At 53.2% G+C, this 25,191-nt stretch overlaps 1 protein-coding gene across 1 annotated transcript in view; it reads left to right on the plus strand.

Annotated features, from left to right (window-relative positions):
* Nucleotides 1–25,191, plus strand: part of NUP210 (nucleoporin 210) — an 84,476-nt gene that overhangs the window by 33,128 nt on the left and 26,157 nt on the right. The window contains exons 12-23 of the mRNA XM_077770619.1: nucleotides 833–988; nucleotides 2,419–2,617; nucleotides 4,502–4,647; nucleotides 7,315–7,536; nucleotides 9,118–9,291; nucleotides 15,026–15,218; nucleotides 15,701–15,807; nucleotides 17,138–17,242; nucleotides 17,332–17,433; nucleotides 22,645–22,773; nucleotides 23,449–23,576; nucleotides 23,666–23,801. Of these exons, the coding sequence (XP_077626745.1) occupies nucleotides 833–988; nucleotides 2,419–2,617; nucleotides 4,502–4,647; nucleotides 7,315–7,536; nucleotides 9,118–9,291; nucleotides 15,026–15,218; nucleotides 15,701–15,807; nucleotides 17,138–17,242; nucleotides 17,332–17,433; nucleotides 22,645–22,773; nucleotides 23,449–23,576; nucleotides 23,666–23,801 (1,797 nt within the window). The remainder of the gene's footprint in view (nucleotides 1–832; nucleotides 989–2,418; nucleotides 2,618–4,501; nucleotides 4,648–7,314; nucleotides 7,537–9,117; nucleotides 9,292–15,025; nucleotides 15,219–15,700; nucleotides 15,808–17,137; nucleotides 17,243–17,331; nucleotides 17,434–22,644; nucleotides 22,774–23,448; nucleotides 23,577–23,665; nucleotides 23,802–25,191) is intronic.

A 25,191-nucleotide genomic window follows, 5' to 3' on the forward strand; every position in this document is an offset into this window, starting at 1 on the left:
CTTTTCTATTTTGTGGGGTTTCTATCACAGCATTGCATATTTGTAATCAGGAAAAAAAAAACAAAAAACAAAAAAAACCACCAGCCCAGAACAGCAGACCAGGAAGCAAAATAAAGAAACCTGGAGTGCAGGTTTAACTTCAGCATGCGTTTGTTTTGTAACAAAAAACAAGGTTGTTTCCCAAAAGGGGTGTCAATATCCTTGGAGAAGAATCTGAAATTCAAGGAGAGAAGAGCTCTCACTGTCACATATCAGGTGTTCTCGGTCCCACCTGGCCTCAGTCAGCAGGCCCTGACCGACTCCCCCGGGGACCAGCACCGTCCCTGCTGTCTCCCTGGCAATGATGACTGTCACCGGCACCTGCTGCCTACTCATGCAGGTGTGTCCCCGTCCTGGCCTCTCTAGGGCTCTGAGGTGCTGGCCCCCGATGTGGGGAGCCGCGGGGCTGCCTGTGCTTCAGGGGGACAGCTAGCAGTGGGAGGGGTGTGTATTGTGAGGGGGCCTTGTGCCTGGTCGGGGTAGTAGCCCTGGACCTTGCCGTGTGGCCTGGGGTGCTCCCACTAGGATCTGGAGGTGTCGCCAGTCTGGGGCCAATGTCACGGGCATGTGCATGTGTGTGTGTGTCAGCCATGAGTCCCCCAGAATATGAGGACCAGAAATGAGACCCAGTAGAGAGAGCAAGGTGGGGAGGTGGCCTCCAGCCGGGTGCTGAGAGGCTGCTGACCGTGTGCATCAGAGGTGAGCATGAGTGTGTGACAAGAAGAGACAGAGAGAGAGAGAGAAAGAGAGACCAGGCAGGCAGGCAGGCTGATGTGACAGTGTTCCTTCCCAGGCCCACGGAGGGAGCGGGAACTTCAGCTGGTCTTCGTCGAGCTACATGGTGGCCACGGTCACCGTCAAGGGCATGATGACCACAGGCAGTGACACTGGACTCAGTGTGATCCAGGCACATGACGTGCAGAACCCGCTACATTTCGGGGAGATGAAGGTGAGACCTCAGGATCCCGGACAGCTGGGGGGAGAGGCAGGGTTGGGGGGGCGGGCAGCGGCTCAGGATGGGGGTCTATAGCCTGCCTCCTTGCACCCAGGCCTCAGTCTTGTACTTGGTGTCGGTGGCAAGCTGGGCCATGGGGGTCAGGCCCCAGCCCCACCCTTGAGGAGCTCACGTCTCAGCAGACAGGGGGATGGGCAAGACCAGAAGGGCCAGGGTCAGCATAGAGTCTCTGGAAGGGAGATCAGAGAACACAGAAGACATGAGATAATCAAAGGAGTCATTCTAGAAAAGTTCTCAGACCTGAAAGGAATGAGTCTCCCAATCAGAAATGCCACGGAGTACTGGTAAATTCCCGTTGAATGGGGAGGACGCAGACTCCGTGAGACTTGGCTCAGACTCCTTTCCTTCTCTGTACGGGGACCCGACACCTGGCTGTTCACCCCAGGTGGTGTGGGACTGACTCACGTAGCAAGGGCCATGGGTGGCGGGAGGGAGTCCCCTGCAGCGGAGGCACCGCCAGCCCTGCCTTGGCCTCCTGACTTCCTGACCCTGGCCTCCACTGCCTCTGTGACTTCACTTAGGGCAGAAGTCAAAGCTCTAAACATAGCATGTCCTCTCAACCTGCTCTTACGTTATTTGAGACGTGGACAGACAGGTCGTTCTGGTCCTTTTATCTGGATCCACGTAGATACACACACGGGTGCACACATGCACACTCCTGTCTAAAGATTGATCTCATTCTCCTGAGACCCTTAAGCTACAGTATGATTGTCAAATATGTGGATGAACTGTGACCACCATCCCCCTCCCCCTGAGCTGCTTCTGTCTCAGTAAACGTGCTACCTTTCATCCAGTTGCTCAGTCAGCAGCCGAGGATAGCTCCTCAAGAGGTCGTGTAAAGGCCCCAGAGGCCAGGTTGTCACATCCAGATCCACCATCCAGGTTTTTTCATCAAGTAGACATGACTAATAAAACCTTAAGAAAGAGCTGAGAGCATTGAATGAATTAGCAGTGTTTTTAAAATAGAACCTAGAGGGTGGCAAATTTTGTCTTAACACAAGGGTCATCTGTGGGTGAGGATGCCTCCATCACCCTGTATTGTGGCCTTCTTTATATCCCTCCAGCAAGCTGAGCTGGTACATGGCTCAGGACCTTTGCACTGGCTGTCTATTCTTCCTGGAATGATTTCCCCCTACGCTCTGTCTGGCTGCCTCTGATATGACTCTCAGGGCTGAGCTCCTGTGTCACCTTATCAGAGGGGCCTCTCCTGACTGCTCTGTCCCCAAGTTCACCACAGTCCCCAGCACACATGTCCTCCTAGCTCAGTCTTCTCGCTGGCGTGTCCTCAGTGCCCAGTGCATGATGGCTGAACCCTCCCTCTCCCGTGGAGCCTGATGACCCCAGTCCACGCCCCTGTCCTCCAGGTATACGTGATTGAGCCCAGCAGCATGGAGTTCGCACCGTGCCAGGTGGAGGCACGTGTGGGCCAGACCTTGGAGCTGCCACTTCGGATCAACGGCCTCATTCCTGGTGGGGCCGATGAGGTGGTCACTCTGAGTGACTGCTCCCATTTCGACCTGGCGATTGAGGTGGAGAACCAGGGTGTGTTCCAGCCGCTCCCAGGTAAGCCGGCACTGATGAGTGGGCGCCGGACCACGGGGTAAGTTCTCAGCATGGTCCACCCCAGATGGCTAAATGAAGGGCTTGAGACGGCCAGGAGGGCGGTCATAGCATAAGGAATGGCATCTGTTTCCTTGTCCACCATCAGCAGTGGTCTGGTCTGGCTTTTGCCCACCATGTGAAGTGCCCTATTCCTGGGCTTTGAGAGCCCTCAGTTGCCACATCTCTAAAATAGGTATCATCCTAAATAGAATAACATGTCCCAGTGCCCATTACAGTGCCTGGAATGCAGTAGGTACTCAGTATCCACTGTCGTAGGGATTTTGGCTGGTGACAGAATCCCGACACCTGGGTGGCATGCAGCATCCACCCCTCTGTGCACCTTGATCTTTCTTCTTTTGCCTGCCCTGCAGGGTTTTGGGGTCCATATTGGTGGTAATGGTGGCAGTGACAGTTAGTTGAAGGAATGTCAGCCCTGCCGGGTATGGAGGAAGCACTCAGAGTGTGTGAGTCATCAGACTTCAGGGGAGGGGGAGCTGTGGTTGGGCCACGTGTCGGATGAAGAGACAAAGGACTGCCTAGCCACCTGTGGTCACCCAAGGGCACAGGTGAGGATGGGAGATAGACCCGGGTGTGTCTGACACTGACCATGGAGCCATCCTCCCCTAAGAGATGGAGCGGGGGAAAGGAAGGGATTCTCGTGGTTGAAGAAGATCAAGGGCTGACAATTCCATGAGGGAGGATGTTTGTTCCGGGGGTGGAAGTAACAGGTGGGAAGGGTCTCTGCAGGCAGGGCCCGGAGGGGGCATGTCGGTGGGACATGGGCACATACAGTGGTCCTGGCATGGGAACCCATCGAGTCCTGAATCGTGAGGGGCTCCGACCTCAGGGTCCAGGCAGTAGGGATCGTTAGCTGGCTGTGGAGCAGAGGAGCGACCACTCGATCCTGACAGGGTTCAGGAAGCTTGGTTGGCAGAAGCGTTTGCAGGGTCACCTGCGGTGCTGGGAAGCTTCAAATGCTACTGCCGTAGTCATGGCGACTCATGGAGCCATGAGAACCAGGAACCGCATAGAGGAAGGAGGTGATGTCTCTGACCCATCACCAAGCAGACTGCTTTCCTATCCTTCCTTGGAGGCAGCTGCCCTGGGGCAGCTCCTAGTAACGGTATAACTTGATACAACCATTCTAGGAAGATATTTGGCAATAATGAGAAACGAAACATACCCATGCTCTGGGGAATCAGAACTAGAGGAGAACATACCAGACTCTTCACGAGACACCCGTCAGAAATGCCGAAATGTGTCCACCCCAGAAAACACACGTACATGTGCATAGCAGCACCCTGCTTCAAAGCCCCACACTGCAAATGGCCCAGATGTTTGCAGCAGCATGGGAAAATCAGTCGCTATGGATTCACGTGGGGAAGTCCTATATACAGATGTGGGTAAAAGATGTACATTGTGCGGAGTGTAAGGGGAGCTTTCACCACCACTGTTGAGCTTAAGAGGACAGACCCAAAGGAGTTATGCTTAGTGATTCCCTTCATGTAAAATATAGGCCAGTGAAATTAAGCTGTTACAAGTCAGGTGACATTGGTTTTCCTTTGGGGAAGAGCTAGTGACCAGAAAGATGTATGGGAGATTCAGGGATACAGGTCATCGTGTTTCTCTAGATACATGGTGTGTTCCGTTTGTGCGGGTGAAAAAATTACTGTGAATCGTATGCCTACGATAAGCATGTTTTTGGTATGGGAATTATACTTCAGATTTTTAAGTTAAAAAAGTTGGATTGTGTATCAAGCCCAGGATGAAGGAGGGGCTGTCAACCTGTCGTGTTTTTCTTGGCAAAAACAAGTTCACAGGGACGGTTTGGTTTTCTCCTTCCAGGGAGGCTGCGGCCAGGGTCTGAGCACTGCAGCGGGGTCAAGGTAAGGGCAGAGGCGCAGGGCTACACCACACTCGTCGTGACCTACAAACATGGCCATGTCCACCTGAGTGCCCGGATCACCATCGCTGCCTACCTGCCCCTCAAGGTGAGCCCGCCTCTCCCCGTGATGCCAATAACTCAGCTGCTCTGGCAGATTTGTATTAAAACATGATTGGTGTGGTGCCTTGGGGGCTCTGTCAGTAAGTGTCTGACTTTGGCTCAGGTCATGAGCTCACTGCTCCTGAGTGCAAGCCCTGTATCTGTGCTGACAGCTCGAAGCCTAGAGCCTGCTTTGGATTCTTTCTCCGTCTCTCTCTGCCCCTCTCCTGCTCGCTCGCTTGCTCGCTCTCTCTCTCTCTCTCAAACATAAAACTTAAAAAGAAATTTGTTTAAACCCTGATCAGTCAGCATAGCTTTTGGAATAGCTCCCGCTCCCTATCATTGTCAAGCTGAAATCAGGAAGTACACAGGGCGTCTGGGTGGCTCAGTCAGTTAAGCGTCTGACTTCGGCTCAGTCATGATCTCACGGTTCATGGGTTCGAGCCCTGCGTCGGGCTCTGTGCTGACAATGCAGAGCCTGCTTGAGATTCTCTGTCCCCCTCCACCCTCCACCACCCTTCTCTCTCAAAATAAATAAATAAAACCTAAAAAAAAAGAAAGCTACTTAGAAGTCTAACGTCCATCCTTTTTCAGGGTGGTCAAGAGTTACATGTGGACTTTTGACTGCTGAGCGGGGTCAGTGCCCCTAACCCCTGCGGAGTTCAAAGGTCAACTGTATATACAAATATCAAATTGTTATGCTGTACATCTGAAACCAATACAATGTTATATGTCAATTACATCTCAAAAAGTTAAGTAAAAAATGAGTAACTAATTTTTTTCAAAAAGGGCACATTTCCCTAGAGACTTATCAGCAGAGTGTGTGCTCAGACTTTTAGATTCTTGCAAATCACACAGTTAAGAAATAGTATCATAGGGTCATTATAATTTCCCCTGTCTTTTTTTAAAAAATGTTTTTGTGGGGCTCCTGGGTGGCTTAGTCGGTTAAGCGTCCGACTTCGGCTCAGGTCATGATCTCACGGTTCATGGGTTTGAGCCCCACATCGGGCTCTGTGCTGACCACTCAGAGCCTGGAGCCTGCTTCAGATTCTGTGTCTCCCTCTCTCTCTATCCCTCCCCAGCTCATGCTCTGTCTCTGCCTCAAAAATAAATAAACTATAAAAAAATATATTTTTGTTTTCTCTAGGTTTTTTATTTCTCATACAGTTTGACTGCTGTGGTTATAGAAGAAAACACACCCTACCTTTAATGAGCCCTGAGGCTGATCAGGGAGATAGACCCCCAGACCAGTCATTTCCTTGCAGTATGCGGACATGAGGCAAAGCAGGGACCAGAGAATGAGCTGTCCGCCCTGACAGACTGGATGTCACTGGGTGAAGCAGGGGCTTCTTGGAGGAAGGAGTGGGTAAGGGGAGGTGAGGGCTAGTCTGAAGGTGAGACTAGGAGAGATGAGGTGAAGGCTAGCTTGGGAGAGCCCAAATCCCGGGCTAACGAAGCCTTTCTTCCGAGGTGCTGCAGAATGGTTTAGTGCAGGAGTGATGTGGTCACATCTGTGCTTTCAGAGAGACATCTGGCAGTCCTTAGGAGGGTAGAGTGAGGGGTCCAACAGGGAAGCTGGCTGGTAAGTCAGTAGCTGGGGCCACCTCAGTGACACCCTCTAGAGCAGGAAATGAGGTAATCCCCAGCAAGGAGCCAAGGAGCAAGGCTTTCATTTGTTTCTGAGAGAAAGAGAGAGATAGAGTACCCATGCACAAGCAGGGAAGGGGCAGAGAGAGAGGGAGACACAGAATCCGAAGCAGGTTCCAGACTCTGAGCTGTCAGCCCAGAACCTGAAGTGGGGCTTGAACCCACAAACTGTGAGATCATGACCTGAGCCGAAGTCAGATGCTTAACCAACTGAGCGAACCACCCAGGTGCTCCCTAAAAAATTATTTTAATTTGTTCTTATTTATTGAGTACCTTTAGGACTTAAAGTTCACTCTTTCCTTCAACAAATGATGATTGAGCACCGGCTATGGGCCAGGCACTGTTCTAAGTGCTGGGAACAAAACAGGCAAATAAGTCTTGTCCCCNTCCGTGGAGTAAAAAGGACAGGCTGTCTGCAGTTCCCTCCATCATCTGGGATATTTCTTTGTAAGATTGCTTTATGCCTTTTAAAACCACATGGCTGTGACCAAACTATACAATCAGCTTTGTATCCAGCTCTTTGTAAACACTGTGTCAGGGTCCTGTATGTCTTCCCGTGGTGTGGATGTCCCTCATATATTTAGGCAGCCTCATGCTGTGGGTTTTAGATCATTGCCTGTGATTTGCTGTAATAGGGAATGGTATGACAGAACGACTCTGTGCATGAACTTGTTTCTCTCTTCACTGTTCTTTTGTTCGGTAGATTCCAGGTGAGGAGTTCCTGGGTTCAAGGGCAAGTGCTGTGGGTATTTTCAAGGCTTCCACTGATTATTTCACGGAAGAAACAAGTCCGTTTAGCCTCCACCCCCCAGTAGTATGTCAGAGAGTGAGGACACACTTCTTCCCGGAGCACTCATGCCTTTGATCTTGACAACCATACTGGTAGTGTTGCTGATGAGCAAACCGAGTTCAGAGAGGAGTTGGAGCCTCCTGACCTCTGCAGGGGCGAGTCGGCAGCAGGGTGAGGCCTGCCCTGCATAGACCTCCCAGAGAAAGGCTGACTCTCCTTCCTGCCCTTTCCCAACAGGCTGTAGACCCCTCCTCCGTCGCCTTGGTGACCCTTGGCTCCTCAAAGGAGATGCTGTTCGAAGGAGGTCCCAGACCCTGGGTCCTTGAGCCTTCCAAGTTCTTCCGGAACGTCACTCCTGAGGACACAGGCAGCATCAGTCTGGCTCTCTTCGGGCCCTCCACCTCCCGGAATTACCAGCAACACTGGATCCTCGTGACCTGCCGGGCCTTGGGCGAGCAGGTGAGAGCGTGACCATCCCTAGACCCACCGTGCCCAAAGGAAGGGGTGCAAAGTTGCATTCCCAGAGCACCCTGCTGTGCTTACAGCACGTTTTCACAGACAGGCAAACTGAGACTCAGTGGGGTGGAATGATTGAGTGGATCCAGGCAGGTCGACCAGGGTGAACAGCTGGGACCCTCCTGACACATGGCAGCTTTGCTAGGGCTAGCCAGTCTCGACCCCCTCTCCCCTGTTGTGGGGACCTCTTCTCCCTCTGGGCTGCATCATTTCCTGCCACCAAATAGAGGATGGCTTGAGATCGGGGGTCATAGCCCGAGGCTTCCGGGATCCAGGCAGATATTATAAATGAGTGTGGCCTTGGCCTGGATTCGGCAGATGGCTTTTGGTGTTTCAGGATAAGCCAAGAATCCCAATATTATTTTTTCCTGTGAAAATTTCTTGATTTTTGTTTTTTACAACACTGAATGAAAACCAAAAAACAAAAAAAGAGGAAACTGGACAGACTGAACACAATACGTCTGTGACCTGGGCTGGAGGGGGCTGGATAGAGTGGCAGGTACCCACCAGGTCCCTGTGCCTGGCACCCTGGAGGCTCAGGGCCACTCACACGAAGCGAGGTGGGAGGCTAGTGTGAGCCAAGAAAGATAGGAGAAGGGCACTTGGGGGGCTCAGTCATTGGCGTGTCCATCTCTTTCAGCTCAGATCATGATCCCAGGGTCATGGGATCGAGCCCCATGTCAGGCTCTACATGGAGCATTCTCTCTCCCTCTGCCCCTCTCCCCTGCTCTCATGCTCGCTCTCTCTCTCTCTCTCTCTCTCTCCCTCTCTCCCTCTCCCTCCCTCTCCCTCTAAAATTAAAAAAAAAAAGATGGGAGAGAACACATGTCTGGGGAATGGGAGAATCCCCTCGTACACGTACTAGTGTCAGCTGATGTGAAAACACACACATGAAGCTTGCACACTGGCACTCCTTTGGCGTGAGCAGAAAGGACACACAGTGAGAGGTCCTATTTCCCACTGGCTTTGTCTTTTTCTTTTTTTTAATTAATAAGAAAAAGAAATATAATAAAATGATAAGAATAAACTCGGTCCAGATCTAAGCTAGAGAACTTTCTTTTCCGTGGCTAGGCTTGCTCCTCCACGTCCTGTGCCCTGGTTGGGGCTCCGAACGGAGGTGCCTCTGGGACCTTCCACTCCCATGCCCTGTGCCTCAGTTCCTCGGGGGTTCTGGGATGGAGCCCGAAAGCCTGCAAGTCAGCCTGGAACGCGCCCTCTGTCCTGGCTCAGGGTCAGGAAGGGTGAGGGGCTCTGCACCGGACCACTGTGTCCTAAAGAAACCGCGTTGTCATTCACGGGGCCTGGGATGTTCCCTCGGCACTGGAGCCCCTGCATGAAGGCCTCTTGCATGTTGCCAGAGCACTCCCCCACATGCATGTCACTGGACCTATGTAACTCCTGGTGGGGGAGCTCTCATCTTCCCATTCCACAGAGCAGCAAACTGAGTCCAAGGTTGCTGAGTGGGGAGGCTAGGCTCACAGTGGAGCAGGCGCTCGGACCCTGACTACTCCTGTGCCCTCCCAGGTTATCGCCCTGTCAGTGGGGAACAAGCCCAGTGTCACTAACCCCTTTCCTGCGCTGGAGCCTGCCGTGGTGAAGTTTGTCTGCGCCCCGCCCTCCAGGCTCACCCTGACGCCCGTCTACGCCAGCCCCCAGCTGGACCTGTCATGTCCACTGCTGCAGCAGAACAAGCAGGTGGTAAGTGGGCACTTCTCACGGGGGGCGGCGAGGGGGCGGTGAAGGTGACAGTCAGTGCAGCACCACCCCCACCCCATGCTCAGCCAGCCCTGCAATGTGCCTGCTTTCATGTACTGGCGCAGAAGACCCAGAGAGGGGAGGACACTCCCCCAAGGCCAGGTGGGAGTAGTGCATCTCTGGCCCCAGACTCGGCTCCCCTCTCTGGGTGGTACTTGGTGGTTGGCAAAACTCATTTTCTTCTGTGATTCGGGCCTGGTGTCTGTGGGCAGTGTATGGGTGGTCAGGGGGGCTGCTAAGGGGAGGTGACCACCTGCAGCGTTCTCCACGAGTAGGGGGCAGGGGGCTGTGTTTCAGATGCAAATGTGGGAGGGGGAGAAAGTGTGACAAGCAGGGATGGAAGGTGAAGCCCACAGGTCTGGTCCACCTGGGCTTGCAGCCAGCCTAGCCCTCCATGCCAGGACACCCAGAGACCAGACAACACCTGTGGATATCTTAGAAGCCCTCCGGTTCAGGGTCAGGGGTACGGACACCCCCTGGCCAGCCCCTGTCCCCAGCCCCTTCTCAGAGGCGGAGTCTAGGCAGGTTTCTTTCCCTGCATTCCTTCACCATGTATCTGTTGAGCGCCTTCTCTGTGCTGGGCGCAGAGTTCAGGGTTCTAGAATACAAAAGTACCCCAGATAAATGAGATACCTGCCACATGGAGGTAACAGACAGGAGCTCAGGAGGCCCACAGCGGGCGGGAACCGCTGTGGAGCAAGTGAGGCAGGATGCAGGGAGGCCGCTTCGAGCGGTCAGGAAAGGCCTCTGTGAGGAGAGCACATACTGTGTCAGGAGATGCTGGCCAAGAAGAGCTGAGGTAAGGGTGTTCCATGCAGGTAGAACAGCACATGCAAAGGCCCTGAGGCTAGCCTGGGGTCTCTGCATCCCTGCTGCCTGGGCAGTAATGAGAGCAGGTGTGTGTGCTAGGAGCTCTCCATGTGTGCCTTGTCCCCCGTCACTGGGACCATCTGTGATGCTGGGCTTGTTGCATCCCTTTCATGAGTTTGCCCACAAGGCTCAGAGGTGGGCGGGGTCCTGGAGGCCCCAGAGCTGCCCAGCGGTGCACGCAGTGCCCCTCTGCAGCCCCCACAGCTGCTTCTCTTCTCCCAGCCCGGCCCCGTGGTCGGCTCCCCAAGGCACCATGTCCATCTGGCCCTGCCTTGGTAGTTCCTGAGGGCCCTGTTCTAGGGGTGCAAGTCCCTCACCTCTTTGCCCCCCCGAGAGCTCTCAGCACATATCCTCTCTGCACCTGACGGAAACTTTCAGAAGCTGTCTATGCGGTGGCCTCTTCTGATTTGGGGAAGAGAGATTTGGGGTTTGGATCCCCATGAGTGACGGAGGAGAGGACAGCTTTGTGTGTGGTCAAAGCACATTTCTGTGAAGCTCTGTGGGAGGCCCCAGACTCCAGCATCTAGGGCCTCGGGCCATTCCTGCCTGTCTGGCATGTGGCTGTTGGCCTCCATGTCCCCTGCGAGGTTAGTTGGCTTTTCTTCCTGCTGTTCTGGTGAGCTTCTTCCTCTCTCCTGATCGCTCAGCTCTGAGGTCCCTGGGCATGCGAACCCCTCTACTACCCCCGATGCTGGTCCCTAATGGGTCAGTGCCTTCACGGCATCAGATCCAAATGAGGACACTTTATGCCCAGCCTTGGGACACTCCCACCTACGCCATGGGGGCCAAGCAATGTGTACTTACCTGTGTTCCCTCTAGACAGGTGAGGAGAAATGGCCCTGAGCTCAGAGCCCCTCTGGAGGCTTGTCCCCATGATGCCACATTTACTCCTACCTCAGGCCTGGGTGTTACTGGCACAGAGTAGATGATGGCCTTCATTCTCGAGCTGGAAAATCTGTGTGTTCAGGACTTTTCTTCCCCCTGACTCTGAGGACCATTGAGGTGAATGTCCTGAAAGCTTCACATTGGAAATCGCTTTTATGTATTTAGCAAATTGACCCTTTACTATGGTCCTGCTAAGTCTGGACTTTTGGAAAAGGCACCCTGCTGGTTCTCCAGATGTGGTCACCAGCCAAACAGCAGGTGACATCAGTAGGGGCTGACAGCTGGGCCTGCACTTCTCCTTGGATGACAGTGGGTGACAGTGGCCCCAGTGGATTATAGAGAAGCATGAGTGGACAGAAGGCACTGGGAGTGGTAAATGTTACACTTTGTACGTGATCCTCTGCTTAGACCCACCCAGGAGCTTCCCGCTCCCCAGAGCAGAAGCCCCTCCTGTAATCTGCGGTGTCTGAGTGGCGGTCCCTGGTAATCTGCCACCCCACTCCACCTGTGCATGGATGCCCTGTCTGCATGTGCCCCCGACCTGCTGCCCCTGTGCCCTCTCTCCCCTCTGTGTCCCCACACCTCCCTCCCGGTCCCCATCAGTTCTTGATTCAAACATTACCCCTTGTGGGTGAAGCAGAGGTCCTCAGCCTTTAGACCTGAAGTTTCTCCCTTCCTTCAACATTTCATATTCCGGTTCCCCGCTCCTCTGCCCCCAAGTGCTGAACATCATCTAATGCTGTGAATTTACACATTTACCTTATTCTCTGCAAGTTTCTAGAAAAGCCCCCAGCTGGTGGCAGGCGCTCAGTAGATGGGACAGATAGATGAACACAGAGACTAGCACGCCGTGCCCGTGTCCCTGTGGCATCTGCCTCCTAGTCTTACAGGCTCAGATGTCTTGAAGGAGCCATGCAGGGTGCTGCTGAAGAAAGCGGAGGTGTGGGCTGTGCAGACCTGGCAAACAGGTGCCCCTTCGTAGGACAGTCTGCCTCACCTCAGCTCTAGTCCATTCAACTCCAGGTTGGCCAGACCTTATTTTCAAAGAAACAGCCAAGCAGATCCACGTGCATCTTCCCTGTCTTGACGCGTGGGACATTTGCCCTGTGAGCAGTGTCTGGCTGTCTGTTCGCTGTGATCTCTGGGTCAGCCCAGGGTTGTCTCTCTTGACAGAAGGATGACAGTCAAGGCAGCAGAGTATGGGTCTGAATTGGCTCGCGCATGTCGTAGATCTCGCCAGGAAATAATAGACTTGAAACAGAATTGCCGCGTGATGTATCAGCCCAGGAGTTCCAGAAGCCATGAGCCGAGCAGGCGTGGCCCGCGTGATTTATGATCTCGCTCGGGGACCTTGAGAAAGATATATCCGTGCATGAGTCCTGGGCGCAGTATAAATTTAATTTTATGCCTCTCCCAAGCCAGAGGCTGCCTGAGATGTCTTTGCTGAGTAAATAATCGGCGAGGCCAGACAGCAGAATGGAGTTGCCCCGTCAGAGTGACAAAGTGGAGCCAGACTCCGGCCTGTCCCCAGCCCTCTGCACAGGTCATTCTGTGTTCAGCTCACTGTGGCCAAGCACCAGCTGCGTGCCAGGGGACTGATTAGCAGGGACTTGGATGTAGCCTCGGCCTGGCTGGTGTACCCGGGGGAAGCGTCATGATCAGGGGAGGCTGTACAGTCGCAGGGGAGGCCTGTGCGCTTTAGAAATCAGACCAGGAGAGTTCCACCCCCAATCCTATGTGACTTCAGGCAGCTTGCTTAATGTCTCTGAGGCTCCGCCTGCCTATTTGTAAAATGGGGATAATGTTCCCTCAGACGCCCACTGGAAAGATCCAGGCATGCTTGGTGCAGACTGTTAACATCCTTCCCTGGGAGCACGGGGGGAGCACAGGGCATGAGTTTTCTACCCAAGTTGCATCTGGGGTAAAGCGTGGAGCCACTTTCGTCCCAGCTGTAGTTCTAGCTCCTGACTGAGTACGGCAACCCCAGGTGATGGGGCTGACCTGCACTAAACATTTGCCGCATGCTTGGGTTCAGTGTTCTCTGGGAGCAAGGGAGCTCGGAGGACTTGGGGCAGAGCCCTCGTGGTGCCTCTCAGTAGCTTGGTGCCAGCATCGGCGTGGACAGACGAGGTGAGGCTGCAGGAACGAGCCAGCACGTACCCCAGGGGCTTCACATAGCACAGTTCACCTCTCGCCTGTCCTGTGTGTGCATCACGGTGGCGGGGGCCCGGCTTCAGGTCTCCGTTCCCATCCTTCCATGGTGTAGTTGGGGGGCAGCTGGCATGTTAGACAGGGCCGGGCTCTGCTGCGGAGAGAAGGAGGTGGCACACCCCAACGGGTTGTGCCCTGGCCTTTAAAGCATTCCCCCCAGAATTGTTTTAAGTCCTGTTTTACCTTTCACAGGTCAAAGCAAGTAAGACAGTCACTCTTAACTTGTAAAGGCCAACGAAGCCCAGTCCTCAGTCCTGGCCCCGTGCGCACGGAGAATCAGGCACGACCGCCCCAGCCCCTGCCTGCAAGTGGGTCACAGGGAGCCTGCCAGCCCTCGCTCCTGGCCCCGTGCATGGGGGAGAACCGGGCAAGACCACTCGTGCCCCTGCCTGCACGTGGGTCACAGGGAACTGGCCTCTTTCTAATGAATGGTCTCATATGACCCTTGTTTATTTTTTTTTAATTTTTAATGTTTTATTTATTTCTAGGAGAGAGAGAGACAGCATGAGTAGGGGAGGGTCAGAGAGAGAGAGAGACACAGAATTAGAAACAGGCTCCAAGCTCTGAGCTGGCTGTCAGCACAGAGCCCGACGCGGGGCTCGAACCCACAAACCGTGAGATCATGACCTAAGCGAAAGTCAGACGCTTAACCGACTAAGCCACCCAGGTGCCCCTATATGACCCTTGTTTAAAACAGAGCCCTGGGGGCTGGGCTCTGTTGTGACCCCCACTTCACAGATGGAGAAACTAAGGCTGTGGGCAGTGGGCGGCTCGCCTGGGTGGGGAGAGGCCGTGGTTCCCATCCAGGCAGCAGGACTGGGGTGTCAGTGGACTCAGGGTCCCTGCTTCACCTGCGCCCCTGCCATTGGGATGAACTGGCATCTGGGAGGAAGGAGGGCAACTTGGCTTGGGCTCCCAGGGGCAGGTTTACTTGGGGAGCAAGAGGTAACGGAAGAGCAGTTAGTCACTCAGGGTTTGGAGCTGACCTCCAAAGGGTGTACCACTCACTCGCTGCGTCGCCTCTGATTTGTTCGTTTTCTTCCCTGGGTCTCTGCTTCCTCACCCTTAATGTGGGGATAGCTGCTCCCATTTCACTGGGATATGTAAGGGTCAGGGGAGAACTTGGTTCTACAAGGAGCCTTGCAGCTAAGTGGCTCTGACGCTCCTGTCAAACCGGGCAGGGGCGGGGTTCCTCTTGGAGGGGCTCCGGGTGCGTGGGGCAGGGAGGAGGTAGCAAGGATTTGGAAAGATAAGGCCAGAGAGGAAGGAGAGAGCAGCCTGCCTGGGGGGGTGGGGGGTGCTAGGTTGGAGTGGGGAGGCTCTAGGATAGGGCCTTGGCACTCCTGACCTTTGGGGCCAGATGCTTACTTCTTGAGGGCTCCTCTGTGCGTTATAGGGTGTTAGGCAACATCCCTGACCTCTATCCACTAGATACCTGCTGCACCCCAACCCAGATAAAAAAATCAAAAATGCTTTCATATATCCTCAAGGCCCCCCTGAAGGAGCATACTTGTCCCCCTTGAGGACCACAGGCTGGACTAAGAGGCTGGGTTGGACCAGGCTGTGAAGCATCTTGACTGCTGGGCAGCAGTCATTAGTGACCTGCCCCCTCCATCACCAGGATCCAGGGAGCGCCCCCTGAACATCATCCAGGTTCAGGGTGTGTCGCATGGTCAACTTGGCCCTGATGTCTGACTTTTGCTTCCTGCAGGTCCCAGTCTCCAGTCACCGCAACCCCCTGCTGGACCTGGCCGCCTACGACCAGCAGGGCCGCAGATTCGACAACTTCAGCTCTCTGAACATCCAGTGGGAGTCGACCTGGCCGTTGCTGGCCAGCATCAACCTTGACCTGCCCATGCAGCTGGTGGCTCGGGATGACGGGAGTGGCCAGAAGAAGCTGCACGGTGAGCCTGATGGCCCAGGTCGGGAGGATGGGGTGTCGTGAAACCCCAGGCAGATGATGGGGGTGCTGAGGAGGGCTGGCAGCCACTGGGAGCTTTTGTCTGAGGCTCCCCTTTATCCAGGATGGGATGGAAAGGACTCAAGCTCACTACCCTGCTTTGATCCTGTGCAGACGTTCTGTGAGGCAGGAGCCGGAATCCCTCTTTCAGGGACAGGGAAACAGCCCAGGTCGTACAGATCAGCCAGCCTCCAAGACCCGTGCCACTCAGAGCCACACTGCCCTTGCAGACCCCTCAGCGTTCCCCCCCCCCCCCCCACCCACGCNTTTAGCTCAGGGCCCACTACCTCTTATGGTGTATACAGTTTTAGCAGACCCAGTGATGCGGTTTCAGGGCTGTGCAGATTATAAAGTGCAGATCACAAGGAGAGGGGCGCTGCTGCCCAGGCAAAAACCCGACATCCGTTTTCCTCTCCCTGGACTCAGGCTTGCAGGCCATCTCGGTCCATGAGGCTTTGGGGACCACGGCCATCTCTGCCACAGCGACTAGCTACCAGCAGTCCCACCTCAGCACTGCCAGAGTGGCACAGCCGGTATGTCCCCGGGCCCGCTGGTGGTGGGGATGCCCCCCACCTCTGCCCAGGTCCTGCTCGGTGTCCCAGTATCCGGAGCCCCCTCGCTCCCTCTGTTCACTGACCCCTCCCTGCATCGAACACCTGCCCTCCCGCCGGCCACCAGCCCCACACGCCGGGCATTCAGGTGGTCTGGCCCTGACCTCAGACCCCACCCAAGGATGTGCCCAGGAGGCTTGGCCTCTGTGCCTTTGCAGCTGCAGTGCCCACTGCCTGTAATGCTGTGCCTTCGCTCCCTTCCTCCTTGCCACCACGGGGCCTCCTGTTTGTTAGGCCTGGCCCAGTGTCAGCCTCTGCGAAGCAGTCCCTGAGCCCCAGGCACAGAGTAGCTGCCCAAGGCCTCAGATCCCCTGCGCTCCTCGTGGTCTCCCCCTGTGCTCCCCCTGGTATGGAACAGAGACCCCTCCACATACACGCTGTTACCACCATCTGCATACACTTGGGTCAAGGCTTGCTGACCCTCGCCTCCCTGCCCCAGCATCTCATGGGCCCCAGCAGAGGCACTGCTCTTGGGTGGCAAGTGGGTGCATGGAAGGGCCCCCAAGAGTGGCTCTGCTGAATGATATACACCCCAACTTGGGCTTTGAATAGAGCAAAGGCAGCAGATAATGGCTGGAAGGGCCCCACCTGGCCCTTCACGGCTGTCACAGCCCGGTCTGTACTCTGACCCAGGCCATTCCTTTACTTTCCCGTTTACTTTAATCCTGACATTTGATTAAGTTTGCATCATTGCCTGAGGACAGTTGTCTAATCCCCAGGGCTAGCCCAGGCTTGGGCTCGGGTTAGGGGCTCACGCGCATGAGTACAGGCCTGGGTCGGGTCCAACAGTCTCCCTGGAAGGACACACGGCAGCATCACACACAGATACGGGCACCACCTGGGGGGTGAGGGCTGTGCTGCTTCCCCTGTGAGCCCACCGTGAGGACGCCTCCACGCCCCTCCCCTCCGCGCCTTGGTTGTTTGCCCATGTCCCTGTCCCTCACACAGGGCGCTACAGCAGGTCGTTGGCTGTGCACCGCCACTTTCCTGGGGGGGGGGGGGGTGTGAATCACCACTCTCACGGGGCCTGGCAGAATTCCTGGATGCCTCAAGGCATCCTGGGCTCCAAGCATGATGGTTTTACTGGGGCCTGTGTCCCGACATAGCAAGCGCCTGGGCGTGACACCAGGACCTGGGGTTTCTAGTTCTGCTCTTTCAGGCCAGAGTTGGGGGAGACCCGCAGACTGGCCCGCAGACTGGCCAGGGTTGGGCCATTGCCCCTGGATCTAACAGCACTGCTTCACCCCTTCAGCACGACCCTCTCACGCCTGTGTCAGCCTCCATAGAGCTCATCCTGGTGGAGGACGTGAGGGTGAGCCCAGAAGAGGTGACCATCTACAACCACCCCGAAGTGCAGGTATGGTCCTTTCCACCTGCCACCTGGGTATGACCCACGAGGGTGGCAGGGGGCCTTGCCTCTGACACCCAGGCCCTCCTTCTTTGCAGGCGGAGCTGCACATCAGAGAAGGCTCTGGCTACTTCTTCCTCAACACCAGCACCACAGACATCATCAAGGTGGCCTACCAGGAGGCTAGGGGCGTGGCCACGGTGAGTGCAGGCCCATCTCCACAGTCCTCGTCATTCCTGGTCGGGCGGCCTTGGGGTTATCGGAGTGGTTGTTTCAGAAGCAGGCACTTAACCATGACAGTACGGTTTGTCAAACTTTCATTTGTGAGCGACCTTTGTGACTTTTGTTCCATCTACAAACTACCCACTCTATTAGTTAGCTAGTGGTTTCCTTTCAATCAATCTTTTATTAAAACATTATTGGAGTGCCTGGGTGGCTCAGTCAGTTAAGCATCCAACTTTGGCTCAGGTCATGATCTCACATTTCTTGGGTTCAAGCCTCGCATCCAGCTCTGTGCTGACAGCTAGCTCAGAGCCTGGAGCCTGCTTCGGATTCTGTGTCTCCCTCTCTCTCTGCCCCTCCTCCGCTCACGCTCTGTCTCTGTGTGTCTCTCTGTCAAAAATAAAGACATAATAAAAAAATTAAAAATAATAATAAAATAAAACATTATTGTATAAGCACGACTATAACAACCATAAGGAAGATTGCTTTTTGTAAATAAAGCTTATTTATTTATTTTGCGAGAGGGAGAGCGGAAAGAGAGAAAGCAGGGTAGGAGCCAGAATCTCAAGCAGGCCCTGCACTGTTCGCACAGAGGCCAATGCAGGGCTCAATCCCATGAACTGTGCGATTGTGACCTGAGCTGAAATCAAGAATTGGACACTGAACTGACTGAGCTCCCCAGGCACCCCAGGAAGGTTGCTTTTGAAAGATGTATCTGCTTTTTGTGTCTTTCTATATACCTTTCCTGACCCTCTCTCTATTCGTGCAAATACGGACTTAGCCAAGCCTGCCTGCGATATGGAAGAATGTAATATTTTGCTTTGGTCACTGGTTACACCATTAGTTCCCCCTCTCCCCCACCCCCAATGTTTCTCTGTAGGCTGGCTGATTATTTTTGTGCTGTCCCATTCTCTCTTTGCAGAGCACTGCAGTTGCTTAAATTTTTTTTTTTTAGTAGTTCTATAGTAATAGCAAAGAGTAAAACAAACCCCAGTATCCGCAATGTCTGCAGATCTGCAAAGTGAGTTATTTTGCAGTCGTGGAAACTGAACGTCCTTTAAAATAAATTTACTACGGAATGTGTCAGAGAACGGGTCACTGCTACCGGAAGTTATAAATGCAGGTGGCCAAGAACAAAGACACGACACCCAAGTAGTGTCATTAAATTGCCACTGTGCCATCTCAGGGCCGCTGTTTGCATTCACTGACCATCTTGACACGGGCATCGCAAGTTATTTGCCTCTGGAGTGGGACAGGTGGAACGTAAGTGAGGGACACGAGCAGGGTTTCCCATGAGGAACGTACCTGGGAGGGCCGTGCCGTGTGGCACCTGAGGCTTAGTTTCCGTGTGGGAGAGTAATAGGGCATGGTGGGGACTGTGGCAGAGTTGAAAGCAGAGACTGTGTCTCAGGGATAGCCGCCAGTGAGCATCTAGTGGCCTGTGATTTTTAAAAATGTTCTTATTTTTGTTTTTGAGAGACAGAAAGTGCACAAGCGGGGGTGAGGGGCAGAGAGAGACAGAGAGAGAGAGAGAATCCCAAGCAGGCTCCATGCTCAGTGCAGAGCCCAGGGCGGGGCTCAATCCCACAACCCTGAGATCATGACCTGAGCTGACATCAAGAGTCCAGTGCTCAACCGACTGAGCCACCCAGGCGCCCTTTTCTGTTATTTGTAACAACAGCTTTCTTGTGGTCTGATTCCTGTACCAGACCATTCACCTATTTAAAGTGTGTGATTCAGTGTGTTTAGTACATTCACAGGCAGGTGCCGCCATGACCACAGTCAGTTTTGGGGCATTTTCATCACCTCACAAAGGAGACCCGGACATGTGAGCCGTCTCCTCCCTGCTCTTACACACACATACACCAAAGAATGTTTATTTTGTCAAACGCTTTTTCTATGTCTCTTGAAATAATGACTTATTTTTGTTTTCTTATTCTATTGTTAGGATGTATGGTTCCAATTACCTTTCAGATGTTAAACCATCTGCATTGCATTCTCGGGACAAGCACTACTTGATTTTGATATATAAGTCTTTATATATGTAACTGATTTCCGTTTTCTGATATTTTGATGGGTTTGTGTTCATAGTCGTAAGAGATACTGGTCCGTGCTTTTCTCTTCTGTGATTTTTTTTGTCCATTTTGGGTGTCAGGCTAACATCGGCCTCACAGAATGCCTTAGAAGTGTCCTTCCTTCTCATGTTTGGAAGAGGACTTGTGTAGACTTGGTAGTAATTATGTAGACTGGGTAATAATTACTTTTCTTTTAAAAATAAACGTTTATTCATTTTCAAAAGAGAGAGCAGGGGAGAGGCAGAGCAAGAGAGGGACAGGGGAGCAGAAGCAGGCTCCAAGCTGACAGCAGTGAGCCCGATGCAGGGTCAAACTCATAAATCGTGAGGTCATGACCTGAGCTGAAGTCGGACACTCAGCCAAGTGAGCCACCCAGGTGCCCTGCTAATAATTACTCTTAAATGTGTGATAGAACTCACCGGTGAAGCCATTGGGCCATCATCTTCTCTTTGTGGGTAGTTTTTGGGTTACAAATATAGTCTCTCCGTTTATCACAGGTTGATTTACATTGTTTCTTTTTGCATCAGTTTTGATGGCTTGGGTCTTTATAGGACAGTTGGGAGTTTTTTGTTTTTTGTTATTTGCTTTTATATTTTTTTTTTACATCTCTCTTGTGGTCGGCCTTGGCCTTTACCTGTCTGGAGATAGGTGTCTCCCATCGGTGTGGGCCTCAGTTTGCCCATATGTGTTACGGACGAAATGACACAAAGGACAAGACACACACAAAAGACAGACACAGACACAACTCCGGCCGGAGGAACAATTCTACGCAAGCCCCTCTTGCGGTTTATTTTATACCCCGGTAACTGGATACAAACTGAAACCTACAAGATGCATTCCTTTACCAATTAAGGTCAAGTAGCCAAACACATTTCAAGGACGGGGGGAGCAAAGGGAGGAAGCGACCACAACATGTTTACTAAGAGGCCTGCTCACAATTCCAGCCTTCTCCTTACTTCTAAGGAGGGCATGTTCCCTCGTTTGCGAGCGGACCATTAAACTTGAGTATTGTGTGCAGGCCTCCTGGCAGAGCATCCTGTTTGCAGGCATGCTTTGCCCAGGCAGGGAGCCCCGTGTGCAGGCACATCCCCGCGTCCCTAACCACGCTTTCTTGTGGTCACTGTCGGGCTCCCACACATATGTGTATTGAAGGATTTGGATCACAGTCAGCACTTCTCAAAGAGTTGTGGGTACATGGGGTTTGCAGCCTTTTTTCCCCCCTAGAATGTCTAGTGTTTCACAAAGCTAAAAGTAAAGCGAGGGAAACAGGCCGCAGCCTCATGTTTCTTGGCCATAACTGCAGTGACCTAGAGCCATGACCCTGGATCTTGACCTCATCAGTACGTGTTCCTTGATGCTGTTCCAAATGCCAGGGTCATCCCCGAGGCTACAGCTGGCGAGAAGACAGCCTTGTGGAGGATGGACACTATACTGTGGTCTCCATCATGGCCGAATTATAAGCAGTAATACTGTACTAGGAGACATGAGCAGAAGTAGCAAAGAAGTCTTAGCTGTCTGGTCAGGGAGGACTTTCCTCAGGGGGGAAGCTTGAGCAGGGAGGGGCCTGAGGATGAGCAGGAGGCACCAGGTGAGGACAGGGTACAGGGGAAGAGCCCCAGACTGTTAGGGTGGGCTGTGTGGTCCACAGGCAGGCAGGTGCCAGCTGGCCTTGAAGAACGGAACAGAACTGTGGCTGGAGCTTGACAGCAGTGAGGCATCATGGTTTGCAGTGACATTAGAGCCATGGGCAAGGGCCAGCTCATGCCACGTTCTTACAGGACGTGCTGATTGGACTCACTCTCTGGGCAGTCTTTGAAGGATTTAAAAAAAAATTTAATGCTTATTTATTTTTGAGAGAAAGAGCAATCAGGGGAGGGGCAGAGAGAGAGACACACACACACAGAATGCAAAGCAGGCTCCAGGCTCCAAGCTGGCAGCAGAGAGCCTGATGTGGGGCTTGAACCCATGAACTGTGAGATCATGACCTGAGCTGAAGTCCGATGGTTAACCAACTGAGCAACCGGGTGCCCCATCCTTTGAAGGACTTTAACCTGGGTGTGATGTGATCATATTTGGCTGTCTCATTAGGCTCAGAAATCTGCTTTCTATTTCCCCCACTGGTTCTTGATATTGAAATTCTAACTTGGCAAGCACTGAACCATTCACTGTGAACACCTCTCCCGCCCCCCCGACTATAACACCACAAACTGCAGGCAGCTAAGCCAGGGTCAGAGATGGGAAGCACCCCTCTGGACTCACCCCTAGCTCTGTGGCTTGCCCCCACCCGCCCAGCCCCAGACCCCCTAGTTGAGATACATGCCTAAGCAGTAGAGCATATCACTGCAAGTGCGTGTGCAGCGTGGGCGATTGACTGTGTGGTGCAGTTTGTTAGGGGAGAGATGCTTCTGAATGTGTGGTCCCTGGATGCAGATAGGGAAAGGAGGTTTAAAATGGGGCGGGGGGGGGGGGAGGTTTCTTTGCAGTGAAGACCAGAACACAGTCACCTGGGTATGTCCATCCACTCAGAATGTCCACAAGGCCTCTACTTCAAACACAGCTCGCACTGAGATGAATGTTGGGATGCACGAGACTCACAGAGCACTTAACTTGAGACTGTGGTGGCCTCTAGGGTTTCTCTGGAGGTTCTGAGATTCTGCAAGGCCAGATTTGGACTTCCGAGTGAGAGCTTTGTTTAGAAAGGAGCTGTGTCATGCATGACACTCTTCTGTCACCAGAGTTGCAGGGGCAGGTGGCCTGCCCGGGAGCCAGGAAATCCTGGATTGGAATCCCCCTTCTACCTCCAAATTGCTTTGTGCCCCATGGCCACGGAATGCCCTGCTTTGAGCTTCCATTTCCTCCTTCTCGTAAATTGTACCAAATTGAAGTAAATGCTCTCTGAACTCCATCCCAGTTCTATCAGTTTACATTTTGAGCACTTCCCTTGGCTGGCAGTGGGGGTTCATAATGAGAGGTGGGCAGGGCAATCCTAGGGTTAGGGTTTTCCTCGTCTGCTGCTTCTGAGCCCCAGTCCACCCATCTTCTGGAGTTGGTGTCCTGTGGGCAATGGGCTGATGCCATGAGCAGCTAGGACTAAGCTCCACCCCAACCTTTCAGGTGTATCCTCTGCTCCCGGGCATGTCTACCCTCATGATCCATGACCTGTGCCTGACCTTCCCAGCCCCGGCAAAGGCCGACATTCACGTCTCAGACATCCAGGAGCTGTACGTCCGCGTGGTTGACAAGGTCAGTAGCCACTTCCTAAAAGGCCCCTTGTTGCTGATTTGCAGAAATGGGGAGAACAGTATTTCTGTGGGACTTACTTTCCTCATACCCTTTGCTTTTTCAATCCTGGTTTCTGAGTCCCTGTACACGCCCCCCCCCACCCACCCCCAAATAAATTGCTTCAAGCTCATAGTGTTTTTTAACCTTTGTTGTTCGAGCAGCTTAGAGTGTTTCAAAAGCCAGTAGTCTCTCACGGTGCCTCAAATGTTCCTTCTCTCTTATCTCCACCGGTAATTTGCGTATCAGACTTCTATTACTTCACTAAGCATTTCTGACTCTTTGTATCTTAAAGTTCTTACTGTATGTAGTATATGGTGCCAGATCTGAGCTATTCGGTCAGTGAGCACTTATTGACTTCCTACTATATGCCATTCTGGCTGTGTCTTATTGCTCTAACTAGATTCTTAGTTTTTTAAGAACGGAGAGTGTAATTTATACATTTAAGTATCCCCAAAGCCCTTTGTATACAGTAAGCACTTAATCAATTTTCATCTGTTGATTGGCTGATTGTCTGCAGTTCAAACTAGGTCTGTGGGTTTGAGGTAGATGATACTCCTACAGAAAGCCTTAGGGGACAGTAGATGATGAAATTGGTCATTCAAAGGCTACCCTGCATTTCTGTCCCCCACAATGCAGGTGGAGATTGGAAAGACGGTCAAGGCATACGTCCGGGTGCTGGACTTTCACAAGAAGCCCTTCCTGGCCAAATACTTTGCCTTTATGGACCTGAAGCTCCGAGCAGCCTCCCAGATCATCACGTTGGTGTGAGTCCTCCCAGGGGTCAGACAGAGGCATCTCAGGGACAGGACTGGCAGGTCCCGGGGAGAAGTCCCAGCCCCTCCCTCTGTTCCAGGGCCCTCGACGAAGCCCCGGATAACTACACCGCCACGTTCCGTGTCCACGGTGTGGCCATTGGCCAGACCAGCCTCACCGCAACTGTGAGTGATAAAGCTGGACAGCGACTCAGCTCAGCCCCACAGCAGATTGAGGTAAAGCCATTTCTCTTCCCACTGTGTGGGACCAGTCCAGCCCTTGTTGCATGAATGCGCTGAGTGGGAAGTGTGTCATGTTTGTGATGGGCTAGGAGTTACGGGGGTAGCCCAGGAGGCTGCTGTGGAGAAACCATGCTCAGTTCGATGCCCGGCGTTATCCTCCGATTAAAAAGGGAGCCATCACCAGCCCCAGGGATCTGGGGAGGCAGCTCCAGACGGAGGGACCTGAGTGACTTTTACCTCCCTCTGGGACAGAGCGGGGTAGGATGTGACTCAGAGAAGGGGAGCCGCTTGTCACACAGCCGGGAGTGGAAGAACACCCTTGAAACCCTTAAGTCCCAAAAAGGCGCTGTGGGCAGATTTAGGCTTGTGGGCAGATTTAGGCTCCTGTGCAGAAATGCATCTCAACAGTCGGTCTGAATCTGCCCGTAGAGGCACCAGACTTCTGCCATGGGAGATCCCAGAGCAAGCAGGTCCCAAATGAGGGAGCTCTGAGGTGCCCACGGTCACCTCAGTATGTTCCTTGGGACTTGTCTTGTGGCATTAGGTTTTCACTGAAGCCTCCCAGTCCCCGGGGGCCGAGGCAGCCATGGCCAAATCCATAGGTCTGGTCCACACAGGGGTTGATAGGCTTTCTTTTAAACTGTTCTGGAGCCAGTGGTTGTGGTTTATGCCTCTAGATGGAAGGGCTCCTTTCTCCTGGTGAAGAAGAATCCATTTCTGCCTATAAATACCTCACCCCTACGGAGACTAACCCTGATGCAGAAAGCAGCCCCTTGGCTGGCCGGCACATGCGTTCACTGCACAGGCGCTTCCTATGCTCCTGCCAGGCAGGGGTGCGAGGATGACATTGGGCTTTTATGCTGCAGAGACCAGGGCAGCCTTGTCCTTGACCCCCCTCCCCCCTCTTTTTTCATCTGAGAAGTTTTGAGGGCATCAAAGTAGAGCACTGTTCTCAGGCAATTTATCCGTAGAAATTGGAGATTCAGTGAAAGGGAAAATCTTGGAGGCACGGAATGTAAACTTTGATGTGCATCAGAATCCCCTGGAGGGCTTGTTAACACCCAGATTTCAGGACCTCCCTCCCTTCCCCAGCCCATTCTGATCCCACAGACTGGGGTAGGCTGGAGAATGTGTATTTCTAATGACTGCCCAGTGACACAGATGCTGCTAGTAAGGGGACCATGCCATGAGAGCCACTGCACTAAGCAGGGGTCCCATGTGAGTAAATGTCTTTATTTTCATGGCGTTTCACATCTGGTGGCATGAAGCCTCGTCGTAAACAACAAAACATGCCCCCGAGAAACACAGATCCTCAGGCCCACAAGTGGCTGAAGTCCCGGTGGGGGGTGGGGGGCTCAGGCTCCCCCAGAGCTAGTCAGGACAC

Source organism: Crocuta crocuta, unplaced genomic scaffold (assembly GCF_008692635.1).
Source record: "Crocuta crocuta isolate KB4526 unplaced genomic scaffold, BGI_CrCroc_1.0 scaffold126, whole genome shotgun sequence".
Taxonomy (NCBI): Eukaryota; Metazoa; Chordata; class Mammalia; order Carnivora; family Hyaenidae; genus Crocuta; species Crocuta crocuta.